The sequence below is a fragment of the Rana temporaria genome, chromosome 11, assembly GCF_905171775.1.
Source record: "Rana temporaria chromosome 11, aRanTem1.1, whole genome shotgun sequence".
In the NCBI taxonomy this organism is placed as follows: domain Eukaryota; kingdom Metazoa; phylum Chordata; class Amphibia; order Anura; family Ranidae; genus Rana; species Rana temporaria.
In genome coordinates, this window is record NC_053499.1 from 29,648,712 (window position 1) to 29,662,787 (window position 14,076).

General features: G+C 44.0%; 1 protein-coding gene across 3 annotated transcripts in view; it reads right to left on the reverse strand.

Annotated features, from left to right (window-relative positions):
- The window catches only part of HIPK3 (homeodomain interacting protein kinase 3), a 176,181-nt gene that overhangs the window by 20,482 nt on the left and 141,623 nt on the right, over positions 1-14,076 (reverse strand). For all 3 annotated transcript variants that reach the window (XM_040328293.1, XM_040328292.1, XM_040328291.1), the window contains exons 7-9: positions 3,324-3,483; positions 2,091-2,214; positions 8-129 (exon numbers count right to left, since the gene is read on the reverse strand). In XM_040328293.1, the coding sequence (XP_040184227.1) occupies positions 8-129; positions 2,091-2,214; positions 3,324-3,483 (406 nt within the window). The remainder of the gene's footprint in view (positions 1-7; positions 130-2,090; positions 2,215-3,323; positions 3,484-14,076) is intronic.

Below are 14,076 nucleotides of genomic sequence, written 5' to 3' on the forward strand. Positions count from 1 at the left end.
GACTCACCTGTGAGAGAACACCAGGTCTGAGCTGCAAGGGTTGAATGGCGGGGGCTTGTGTGACTAGGGGCATAGTGTTGTCCAGTCTCACTGAGTAACTTGTGGGTTTGCCGTGGTTTGGTGGCATTCCTATTAGAAAAATAAACATTTTTTAAAAATGTACAAAACTACTACCATGGCACAAAGAACCTAAGAAATACTGTATAATAACTACACCCTAAAGAAGAGGAATCTTGTCAGAATGAAAACATTTCTTTCTAAAGTAGGACTAAACATTAAACATAGCCCACCTGGCCAGGGCTTTCTATAAATGCCTCACCTGGCCCAAACAAAGGTTTCTCAGGAGCAATGAATTCTGATGTCTAAAATTCTACAGACTATGGCCCGGATTCACGTAGACGCGCGTATCTTTGTGCGGGCGTAACGTATCCTATTTACGTTACGCCTCCGCAACTTTGACAGGCAAGTATTGTATTCTCAAACCAAAGTTGCGGCGGCGGCGTAGCGTTAATAGGCTGGCGTAAGCCCGCCTAATTCAAATGTGGAAGATGTGGGCGTGTGTATTATGTATTCTATGTAGTATTTCATACTGCCTGCAGTTACTCTTAGGCCCCTTTCACATGTGCGGACCGTATGTCCGCTTTTTCATCCATATGTTTGCGGATGAAAAAGGGACATACATTGGTCCCTATGTGATTGCACAGTGTGCGGGGGGCCGACCTGTCAGCGCCGGCTCAGCAGGGATATACGGAGCGATCCCCGCTGAGCTTACGGACACACGGAGGTGGATCATTACTGATCCGCCCCGTGTGAAAGGGCCCTAAAAGAAAAAATGTATATAGAATATTTATGGGGACATTAATATAATTAGCGTGCCTTCTATTATTTCCTGTCTTTGTGAGTTAAACTGCACTTTTATTATTCAGTGCAAAAAAAAAAAAGAAAACTTTTTTTTCCATGATATTTTATGTTCTTAAAGGGCTAAAATTAGCACATGCTAAAAAAAACAAAAAAAACAAACACTAGCAGATAAAATTCACTCAAAGCGCTTAAAGTGGATGTAAACCCACTCTCATCCTTTCTAAACTACTGCCATAGTGCTGATCTATAAGGATATACATGCCTCCTGCATGTATCCTTACCTGTCATATGTCTCCCCTCTGTCTCTTATAAGAACTAAAAAACTGCAGATTCTGTGGGTGGATCTGTTGTCTGGAGCTCAGTGGGTGGAGTCGTGATGTCCGTAGACTTCCCGCCCTCCTCTACACTCCCCTTGTCAACATGCATTTTTTCCCTGTGTATTCCTTACACTAAATTTTGCTATGATCACTAACATCCAGTCAAAATCCAGAAAGTAACCACATAACTTCAGAAAAGGAGTGGGGGTGGGAATTAAAAAATAATGCCCGTCTCCAGGCTAGTGCATGAGATATGTAAATAACCTGTCACTCACAGCAAGGGGGCGGAACGGACTAAGGTTTTTCTCTGCAAGTTCGTTTTATTTCACTGAACAATAAAAGAGGATTGCTCAGAGCTGGATTAACTCTGTGTGGCAAGACTGGGCACAGATGATAGGAAATCTTATACTGTACATTGTGACATAAAAAAAAAAATTGGGTTTACGTCCACTTTAAGGACAGTGTCATCACCTAACATAATTTTTATTGAATTTTTTAAAGGAAGAAAAATAATGTTTTTATGACTTTGATTCCTCCGTTAGGCTGTTCTCCACTGTACTTGAGATCCTGTTCCTTAAAGAATATTTAGTATCCAATACTTTTAATCGCAGGGTGCCTAGTCCTCTCTCTGTGCTCTGTGGTTCCTCCCACCAACCCTTATATTGATATTATGGGCAGTAAAATAAACCACAGTATGCAGTAAGCAACAAAACGTCCATCACATCTGGAAGTGAATGGTGCTGAAGATCTCGTAAATACAGCATAAAGTGGTGACATGGGCAGTAGGACAGGTAAATATTAAAAGCCTTCTTTTTCATGGAGATCTTTATTTGCCTTTTATTTTTTCATTTATATCAGGTGGCAACAGGGTTGCCTTCACATTAAAGTAAATCTTATATCTGGATATGATACCTTGAAGGGTTGGGGGACAAAGGATTAATGTTTGCTGAAAAGCGTCATTACAACCAAATGGGGCAGCTCCAGCCTGCACTGGTATCCCATGATGTATAACTGTATGGCCTGATGTGGTTAAAGCCTGGAAGACAAACAAAAAAAACGTAATTAAAAAGGCAGTTATGTTTATAATGTTATATATATATATATATATATATATATATATATATATATATATATATATATATATATATATATATATATATATATACACACACACACACACACACAAATACAAAGACTACTTGTACAGTGCCACATGTGTAATACTATTACTAAATGTTAATTTATATCCAAGATGCAATTCTTCTATCCACCCACAAGGGGTCTCACTAACCACATACAACACGTGTTCATATTACACACTGCAGAGAGGGCAGCTTGCAGATTCCTGTTACTGTTCTATAAGGCCCCTTTCACACTGAGGAGTTTTTCAGGTGGTACAGCGCTAAAAATAGCGCCTAAATACCGCCTGAAAAACTCCTGCCCAGCCTTTTCAATGTGAAAGCCCGAGTCAAAAATCCATCGGTCAAAAATCCACGCATGCTCAGAATCAAGTCGACGCATGCTTGGAAGCATTGAACTTCTTTTTTTTTTTTTGGGCTCGTCGTAGTGTTGTACGTCACCGCGTTTGGACACGATCGGATTTTTGACTGACTGATGAAAGTCAGCTTCATCGGATATCCGATGAAAAAATCCATCGGATTAAATTCCATCAGATATCCGATCGTGTGTACGAGGCTTTACTCACTCTACCTGCAGATCCAGCAGATGTCACCCATGTAAGCAGGTACTTCCCTGCCCCCCCCTCACACAAACACACTTAAGAATGGAAGGGAGATTAGCATAACATTTTCTCCAAGTATAATTCTCTAGATTGTCTAAAAGGAACCTGTAGGGGGAAAGAACAGCCGGCACCAACTTGGCTTCCAGAGGACCCCAGATGGCTATTCCCCCCCCCCCCCAAGGAGCCCAGGAGGTGCCCATGGCAACACCCCCTTTTTTTTTGTTAGTCAGCGCCCAAAGCCCCCCGGTTCTCTGCTCCAGGGGGCCCATGCCTGAAGCTGTGTAAGGGGCCCCATAATTCCTGATGGCGGCTCTGCCAGTTGCGTCATGAATTTGGTTAATGTGAAGAATACAGAGAGCTCCAAGAGTTAATTTGATTAATAAAGAGGACATTGGCGCACTCACCTGACCCCTGACGTTGCCAAGCTTGGAGAAACCGGCTGAAATGTTAGCTGCGTTGGCGGAGGCCACCGGTCTCATGACTGATGTTTTATTGCGATTAACTGTGTCACCCAAGCTGGGACGTGACTTGCAGACATCCATGATATGGAAACAAGATTTCACACTATTGGCCAAGAAAAAAAAAAGACACAAAGTTAATAATGAATGTTTAACAAATCTTTACAAACTTAAATACTCCATACTACCACTATTTACACAAATCAAGACAATTGTGCTGGTATGTCCAAGTATGTGGGAGACAGGGGGCATACCTATCAGTGTGTACATAGAATGCGTAGGGGGGGGGGGTTTGTTTTACCGCTGTATAACCTGTGGCCAGTCACTTCACTGGCTATATGTAAGGGTTTACAACCACTTTAAAGTGGTTGTAAAGTCAGAATTTTTTTTTTTGTCTTAATGCATTCTATGCATTAGGATTAAAAGCCTTCTGTGTGCAGCAGCCCCCCTCATACTTACTTGAGTCCCATCTCTGTCCACAAGTGTCTCGGCAGGTCAGGACTCTCTCTCCTGATTGGCTGAGACACAGCAGCGGCACCATTGTTAGTGAGCCGATCAGGAGAGAGAGAGAGGAGGCTGGGCCAAACCACAGCTTTGTGTCTGATGGGACACAGGGAGCTGCAGCTCTGCTTTGGTGTCTCCATAGCAAGCTGCTTGCTGTGGGGACACTCAAGAGGAGGAAGGGGCCAGGATCACAAAAGAGGGACCAGAGAAGAGGAGGATCTGGGCTGCTCTGTGCAAATCCACTGCACAGAGGAGGCAAGTATAACAGGTTTGTTATTTTTATATAAAAAAAAAAAAACGCGAGACTTTACAATCACTTTAGGGCTGTCATAATCTTTCTGTATAACTTCTAAAACATAAATGACTTCTGAACCAGGCAAAGTACCACATTTTAGTTAAATTAGAGATTTGATAGTCAATGAAATGTTTGTTACCAGTCGCTATGGAGCGTATAAAAAAGCTGCGGTATGCAGTTAAGTTTGGTTTAGTTAAATATCCAGGACATGACCAATGTGCAAAAAATTAAAAAAAATTTAACATCTTTAGTAGGAGAAGAAAAAAAACACACATCTATCGGCTGAAATGGGATTAGCTCATCAGCAGCGCTGAGATTTACAAAGCCCTCTTCACGCTCAGCTTCTATCTCAGACTCTTTCTTGTTTCAGAATCAGAACACATATTACACAGGGATCACTAATCAGCATGTGCTACGGGACCAGAGTGAGAACTCTCACGAATAAAAACTGCTGACAAAAGCAGAACTTATTACTCATGTCTTCCCAACACCCAGCAAAGGAGGACGATGAGGGAGACCAGCATCTGCTACTGCAAGCTTCTGAAGCTAGAATAGAGCAGAGAGCGGCACAGAAATGTCCGACTGATTTACAAAGATTGAGGAAATTCATATTTCTCTATTACCAAGAGCAACCAACGATGTGTGTCCTTTTTATTTTATCATTTCAAGTAGAAATGGGATAGTTACAATCAATATGTTACTATGGGTGGTGGGACCTGCAAAGGGACAAACTTAAATGTGTTTGATGGGGGAATCCATCTGTGGTGAAAGGGAAGAAAACCAAATCATCTATGGCACAGGTGTCAAACACAAGGCCCGCTGGCCGAATCTGGCCCTCCAGGCCATTTCATGTGGCCCCCGCACCTCTCCTGCAGCTGCAGGGGAGCTCAAGCCCTCCTCTGGTCCTGCTCCAGACCCCTACTTTCTGCTTTCAAGCAATGCATCCAGCTTCTTCCCAGCAGCAGCATAAGGAAAGGGGGTGCACTCAGTAGTGTATTTAGGTTTTGTGCTGCCCTAGGCCTGACTAAACTCGTGCACCCCCAATTTTAATATGGCCCACCCCTTCCTGTCAAGGCCACACCCCTTGCCATTTAAGACCCACCCTGAAAACTGAGTGGGAACATTAGTTTGAGGGGGGGCGGGGGGGGAGTCCCTTAATTTACATAGATTTCCTCTCACTTCCTGTTTGGCTATGGGGCAAAAAGTGAAGGAAATCTGCAATGGGACAGGGATGGTAAAAAATAAATTGACCGGGGCTATAACCCTCCCTTACTCTATCCAAAATAAAAATGTTGCCTATAGTTCTAGGCACAAATTTCTGATAATTTTATGAAGAGGACTAAGAAGATATAACCATGCCAATGGTGCAGCAGAAAATACATACCACAGTGAGGAAGTGGTCCAGGATTTTAGGACAGGCAAAAGTAGAAGCACCGAAGAACGCCGGGCTGCCTACATACCGGAAGCAATGCGGCTGCTTTCTGGGGGCACTAGATTAATTTGCCTCTCTGCGCAGTCCACCCCATTAAACTGCCGCTACAATGTTAGCCGGCAGGGACTCTTTCTGTGCTACCCCCCCTGCAAAGTGCTGCCCTAGGCCTGGGCCTTGTTGGCCTAGGCCAGGCTACAGCGTTGGGTGCACTATGATGTAAGGGAGAGTAGGGGACTCAACTTCTGATGGTGGGGCGGCTCTCGACATCTAATGTAAGGGGAGGGGATGCGCTGGACAACTAATCTTACGGATACAACAGGACCTTTTGAGGACAAAGATAATGCTGATGCGGCCCACGATGAAATTGAGTTTGACACCCCTGATCTATAGGCTGCCTAAATTTATATTTAAAAATTCAAAGCCCAGAAGCTCAACTAACCACATTCAGAACTTGGCGCAATCAGGGCCGGATTCCAGACAAGGCCAACAAGGCCAGGCCTTGGGGCGGCAGTGGGTGAAAGGGCGGCACTGCGGCTGAGAGGACACTTTCACATCGGGAGTTCCCCCCTGTCATGCGGATGGTGAGAGGAGAAAAAAACAGAGGGAAGAGGAGGCGAGATAGTTCTTGGCAGCAGCAACCCCCCTCCCGCTTCTCAATGTCACCCCCCAATGCTCAATGTCATTTTTTGGCAGCAACCCCCCCCCCCGCTTCTTAGTCCACCGGCGGATAATGTCCCCCCCGTACTGCGCAGGCGGGGCGGCATTGAAGGACCCGGCCTTGGGGCGGCAAAGGGAGTAAATCCGCGCCTGGGCGCAATCACACAATGCGTTCACACAGTACTGACGAAAGTCTAGGAACCTTAACCTGGGATAACATAAAAGTAGCACATAAAACAGATTTTCTGCATATCTTAACATGCAAAATGACATATGCATCCAATGTGAGAAAAAAAAAAAAGAAACCTGCCGATAGAGTGATATAGGTTGCTGATGTAAAATGCCCCGGACAGATTTCCAGCCCTCAACCTTATGCGATGGAACAAAGGTTGATTAAAAGTGGAAACCCGTGATCAATAACTGCAGACGACATTTGCGCTGGACAGTCTCCTGACTCTTGTAAGTTTCCCCAGACGTTGGTCACCCAGCCAGGGAATAAGTCACTCCAGCTCAGTAAATTTGATATGAGAAATTCTTTGCTCTGGATGGTATGATATGGGTATGTGCTAATATTACGCAACATATCCTACATTAAGCCATTGGGTTTCATAACCCCTTTGCTTCTTCTGTCCTAAACAGCAGCAAAAGGGATAAACCTCTATCACACCATCTGTCTTGTCTGTTTAATCTATACTGGGGCTTTGACCTATTTAAGAATGCTACTGTACTCCAGTGCTATTGTAAATATTTCACCGTGGTCATATTTTCCGTGTTCAGTCCGCTGAACATGTTCCAGTTGGCATGTTCTGTAAATACAGGCTTTCTATTCCGTAATGTGAAAATGAGGCAAGGAATCCACAGTAGACAGAATAACGAACATTGACAAAGCAAAGGAACACATTCTGGCAACCGCAACGTGGTGTGGAGTATTTATCACTAAGGAAGACTGCTCATCTACCATACCTAAGCTCCCAAATGTCACTAAATACCCCGAGTCACTCAATCCTCAAGAAATCTCACAGCTTTAGTCTACAGCCAAAACAAAATCAATTTTTTAACCCTCAACTCCAAAGGTAAAACAATCCTTAAAGTGTGAACACAGTTTTGATAGCATGTTTTAGCAAAACTGTACACCTATGAAGTCAATCTAATATAAAAACAATCTCCCGATTGTCACTTTATGACTAGGAGCTGTCGGTGACAACAGTGCTGTGGAGTCTGTCCTACGGACTCCCGAGCGGCACTTTATTACTAGGAGCTGTCAGTGACAATGTGGTCACAGTGCTGAGGAGCCTGTCCTACCAACTCCTGATTGTCACTTTATGACTAATAGCTGTCACTTTTTGCAATTCGGCACTGCACCGCTTTAACTGACAATTGCGCGATCGTGCGACGTGGCTCCCAAACAAAATTGGCGTCCCCCCCCCCCCCGCAAATAGAGCTTTCTTTTGGTGGTATTTGATCACCTCTGCGGTTTTTATTTTCTGTGCTATAAACAAAAATAGTTGACAATTTTTTACTTAAAATTTATTGCCATAATAAATATCCCCAAAAAATATATAAAAAAAAATGTTTTCCCTCAGTTTAGGCCGATACGTATTCTTCTACATATTTTTGGTAAAAAATAAAAATAAACGCTTATTGCGATTTTTTATTTATTGATTGGTTTGCGCAAAATTTATAGCGTCTACCAAATAGGGGATATTTTATTTGCATTTTTATGAATAATTTTTTTTTCTAGTAATGACGGCGATCAGTGATTTTTATCGTGACTGCGACATTATGGCGGACACATTGGACACTTGACACTATTTTGGGACCATTGTCATTTTTACAGCTAACAGTGCTATAAAAATGCACTGGTTACTGTAAAAATGACACTGGCAGTGAATATGTTAACCAGGAGGGGGCGCTGTAGGGGTTAAGTGTGCCCTAATGTGTGTTTCTAACTGGGGGGGGGGGGGCGTGGCTTAGCGTGTGACATCACTGATCAACGTTCCCTATGACGGGGAACAGACGATCAGAGACAGCCACACTAGGAAGCAAGGGGAGAGGGTTTGTTCACATTTACCTCTCCCCGTTCTTCCTCTCTGTGACCCGATCGTGGGACACCAGCGGTGATTGGGTCCTCTGTTCCAGCATGGACAGTCATGGAGAAGAGGACCAGGTCGCGAGCGTGCCGCCATCGGTGCGCTGCGCGACCCACGGCTGGGTTTCTTAAAGGGGGCGTACATGTACGCCCTTGTGCCCAGCCGTGCCATTCTGCAGACGTATATCTGCGTGCGGCGGTCCTCAAGTGGTTAAGATGGCAAATCTTTTCAGGTCCACTACACCCTTCACCTTTGTTTATCTTGGCCTGCTAACCTGCAATTTCCCAACCATGTCAACTGAAACGTGCAAGAGTTCATGTGTGCTGATCTGAGTGAGGTCTAATTCATTATAAACGACTGAATTAAAGTGTAGTTAATATTTGCCAAAATAAACATATTCATTGTCAAGTGGAATACAAAACGTCTCTAAAGAGTCATTAGATATAATTAGACTGTCAGAGATATTGGCAAGGTGGTAACAATTCCCAAGCAGAGTACTCAAAAAAAATCCCATTTATTACATTAAAGCTGAACACCGATGGATATAATTTTTATAATGAAAACAGTATAGGTCTTAGGAAAATTGGTACAAATATTCCCAGAACATTCGAATGTAGTTCGAAAGATTTAATTTGCTTTTAATATTTGAATTTGGAATGAAGGACTTTACAGTTGAATTTTTTTTATAATGTTCTCATAGGCCTTGTTTGGCTACCATGCACAGCTGCACCATATTTTGCACTCTCCAATTTCATTAGATGAACCCCTATGTATTGAATGCAAACTAAAAAAAAAAAAAAAAAAAAAAAAACGTAGGTAATGAATGATGTGGCACCATGAAGTATAATTATTTCTAAGGGGGACAAGAGAAATACCCACTGTTTTTGAATATAAGGCAGACATGACTCTCCCCTCGGTGCCATAACTGAGCATTTTGCAACTGAGGGGCCAATCTCTGAGTCCGAGTGCTCTCACGATGAGCTTATTTAACCCTGTGATAGTGTCAGCAAGGGGAAGGAATGTGTGGACCGCTTGGGGTCCTTTCACACAGGCAGCATTCTATTCCGATCAGCAGGGGATCCATGAGCAGATCCCCTACTGAACTGGAGCAGAGCATAAAAAATAGGATTTTTATAACAGCTTACCTGTAAAATCCTTTTCTTGGAGTACATCACGGGACACAGAGCTGCATATTCATTACTATGTGGGTTATAGAGTCTACCTTCAGGTGCTGGACACTGGTGTAATCAATTAAACAGGAAGTTCCCTCCCTATATAACCCCTCCCCTACTGGGAGTTCCTCAGTTTTTGTAGCAAAGCAATAAGTGTCCCAATATCCCCAAACAAGAGGGGTGGGAGCTCTGTGTCCCGTGATGTACTCCAAGAAAAGGATTTTACAGGTAAGCTGTTATAAAAATCCTATTTTCTTTATCGTACATCACGGGACACAGAGCTGCATATTCATTACTATGTGGGATGTCCCAAAGCAATGCTTACTGAGGGGAGGGAGACACCAACAACGCAGACCGCCATCAGACGTGAGGACCTATAATGCTGCCTGCAGCATACTGCGCCAAAAAGCTGCATCCTCTTGCCGTCTTATGTTCACCTGATAGGAGTTAGTGAACGTAAGCACAGATGACCAAGTTGCGGCCTTGAAAATCTGCGTCATAAAGGCTTGGAAATGCATTGCGCATAAAGCGCTTACCATCCTGGTAGGGAGCACCCCCACAAAAAAACAGGGGGAATCCTACTCTAACCACAAGCCTGAATAATAACCTGATGAATCAACCTTAAAAACAGTTGATTTTAGACGCTGCCTGCCCTTTCCTGGGGCCTCCTGGTAGCGCAACAACATCAGTTTTCCGTATCCGAGCAGCCGCTTCAGATAGGCCTAGACCCTTCTTACTCCAACGAGAGAGAGAGTGTAACCATTTTAATAGCTGACCTGAACACTGCCTGCCCATCTAGGGTCTTCTGGCAGCCCAATAAAAACGTCAGCTTTCTATATCTGAAACCTTCAGATAGGTATTTAACTGCTCTCATCTCAATTGAGAGAAAAGCAATAACCTTTCCTTCCGTGAAACAAGGTTTTGAAAAAAGGGAAGGTAAGAATATCTAGATTCAAATGAATACTAGATCCTTCTAGTAAATAAGGTTGGGTGAGGATGAAAATCACTCTACTTGTAAGAATAATTGAGTATGGCTCTATACCAAGAAAGTTGCCAATACTGAAACTCTTGGAGGCTACCACAACCAAGAACACCAATTCCCTTGTTAAAGGATGAAGGGAAATATGGTGCATCGGCCCAAGGAGCTGACCCTGTAAGCCGACAAAACTAGAGCCAATCCTCCGAGCACAAGGGCGACCTAACTGGTGGACTTATACAAGGGGTGACGTGCATAACAGCCCGGACCAAAGAGTGTGAAGTAATCGACCTTTGGAAGCAAGGCCGAGATCGGATCCTTGATATAACTTAAGGCTAGCTCCGTCTCCTTTCCAAATGTAGGAAGGCAGGAATTTTACCTTTGACAAACTTCCACGGATGCCACCATCTGGTTTCACACCAGGAACATGGGCCTTCCAGACCGTAGGCTATCTGGTCCTGGAGGCCAGCTCTCTTGTATGAATCAAGGGAATTGCCGCTGATTCTGAAAGCCCCGATCCTCGAGAATGTGGTCTATAATAGCCAGACCATTAATTCACCTGTTGCAAGGCAGAATGTAATACCCCCTGCAAAGTAGGCCTGGACAAGATGTAAGGGACTGTGGGTCCTCTACTACCCCCTTACTGTTCCTGCACCGAGAGGTCGTCAGGGTTATGCCGGAGTAATCAGGCCAGCTTCCGTTCTCTAAATGTTGCATAGAAGCCACAAAAGTCACGGCACTGGGGGGAGAGACACAACCAGTGACAACTGGTCCCCCCCCTCGGATTAAAAACACATCTGCCCCGCATGCGGGTGGATCCTTTATCCTTGACCCCAAGCTGTTCAATCTCTTGTTGAGCCTGGACGCCAATACATCTTATGTACAGGGTACTATTTCTGTGACATTTGGTCAGGAAAACAGTCGGGGTGTAGAGGTCATTCTCCCGGAGACACTTGTTGACGGCTCCAGCGAATCGCCTGCCAATTCTGCATTTCATGAAATGACGAATGCCAATAGGCAAGGCACAAGCTCCTCCTTGGTAAATTAAGTAAATCACTAGTATGGCATAGTCTGATTGTACTCTGACAGAACCAACCTGCCACCTGAACGTTCAGGCCCCTAAGCCAGATGCTCCATCGGTAGCTCTAGCTGACAGATAAGGCTCCTTTGGAGCTTGACTACTTCCCCTGGGCCATGGTCTCTTCCTGACCTGGCAAACCCTTTTAGTTAAGAATCACCAAGAGGAATTCCAGCATATCTCTGGGACCGGGTTCTTTGGATAATGCTAGGTCAAGATCCACTCTTTCTAGGCCGACAAAATACTGTTTATAACAGCCCTGAATAAAAGTTAGTATAGGGAACTGTCTTGAATGAAGCCAGCATCTTCCCTAGTGCCTTAATCAAAAGGCCAAAAGTAAGGAACTGTTCCTTGCCGTGACCACATAGACCAGTTTTCTTATAGCGATGGTCTTGTCTGAGGCCAAAAAAAAAAAAAAAAAAAACTCTCCTTTTTGGACTGTGCCAAACATACCCAGCTTCTTGTCAAAAGAAAGAATGTATCTTTAGAGTTCCAGATACTTGACCATGCTGGACACCCTTAGGTCCAGCCATGCTACTGACTGACCCAACAGCAGGAGTTTGCTTCGGTATGCCATTACTGCTATACCCTGGGCCTACAGACCTGCTAGAGGCGGGCCCTAGCACCCTGACAACCCAGGCACGGAGGCTAACCCAAAAGGGCAAGACCACCAACTGGAGATAGTGCTGTTCCCCTGCGAAACGCAGACAACCTCTGCAGACCCAAGTAAATAAACACATATGCAACTGGCTCCCCATGTGTGTATGTGGCAAGTGTTAAAGCCATATGCCTCAATGGAAGTGTGTGTACATGGCAGCGTGTGTTCCTGGAAGCATGAATTCATATAAATATGTTTTAAGAAAAACATGCATATAGCATGTGTGCTCTGGAACAAGCATCTTGCAAGCAAGCATGCGATATAAACGTGTTATGCAACAATGTGCAACATGAACCCATGCAGACACGTATTTCTATGCAAACACAAGGAATCCTGTATTGCTTAATTAGGCCGCCATGTACAACTTTAAAGTAATCATGCATCCTTATGCGATTCAGCATCTTCCATGCGATCAACATCTTATGCATTTTAAGCACTACTGTGCGGACAAGAACCCTTGTGTGACCAAGGACTCTTGTGTGACCAAGCACCCCTGTGCGATCCAGCATCCTTATGCACTCAAGCATCTTAATGCGACTTTAGGCATTTCTGTGAAACAAGCCTCTCTATGTGATCAAGTATCCTTGGGTAATCCAGGACGCTGTTGATCCGACAACCATGTGTGATCCAGCTTATTTTTGCATTCAAGCATCTTTAAGCGATCCTTAGGCATTCTTGTAGAAACAAGCCTCTCTGTGCGACCAAAATATCCTCGAGTAATCAAGGACTTGGGTGATCGGGTAATCATGTGTGATTCAGCATTTTTATGCCTTCAAGCCTCTTTATGCGATTCTAGGCATTTCTGTGGAAACAAGCCTCTTTGTGTGACCAAATATCCTTGGGGAATCAAGGGCTTGGGTGATCAGGTAATCATGTGTGATTCCAGCATTTTTATGCCTTCGAGCCTCTTTATGCGATTCTAGGCATTTCTGTGGAAACAAGCCTCTTTGTGTGACCAAATATCCTTGGGGAATCAAGGACTTGGGTGATCAGGTAATCATGTGTGATTCCAGCATTTTTATGCATACAAGCATCTTTATGCGAACTTAAGCACTTCTGTGGAAACAAGCCTCTCTGTGTGACCAAATATCCTTGGGTAATCCAGGATGCAGATGATCAGGTAACCATGTGTGATGCAGCATCTTTTTTGCATCCAAGCAACTTTATGCGATTTTAGGCATTTCTGTGGAAACAAACCACTTCTGTGTGACCAAACATCCTTGGGTAATCAAGGATTTGGGTGATCAGGTAACCATGTGTGTGTGATCCAGCATTTTTATACATACAAACGTCTTTATGCGATTTTAGGCCTTTCTGTGGAAACAAGTCTCTCTGTGTGACCCAATATCCTTGGGTAATCCAGGACTTGAGTGATCAGGTAACTAGCATCTTTATGCACTCAAGCATTTCTATGCAACTCTAACAAACATGCAACACCATACAGACAGAAACATGTATCCTTATGCGATCCACAATAAAACATGCTTTGTTACTTGTTTTTATCCCACATGCATTCCAAACTCATGTATCTTATGTGTCCCCCTAGCTTTACAGAGCTCTGACGTCTGGGCCTTTTTGAAGAGCCCTCTCTGCGACTGCACTGAGCCGGTGAGCACGTGCGACATGGTAGAGCCTGAAGCTGAGGAAGTGGGACGCACAATAGACCAGCTAGCACTTAAGCTTCCGTCTTTGGAAAGCATGGCAAGCGAAAACATCAGGCATGTCTTTTACTGCCCATAGTAGTGAAAAAACAGATAAGACTTGCAGCTACTCATGGAAGACAATGCTTTGCATAGGATTAAGGGCATTTTTTTTTTTTTTTTATGTACCAGCCCCT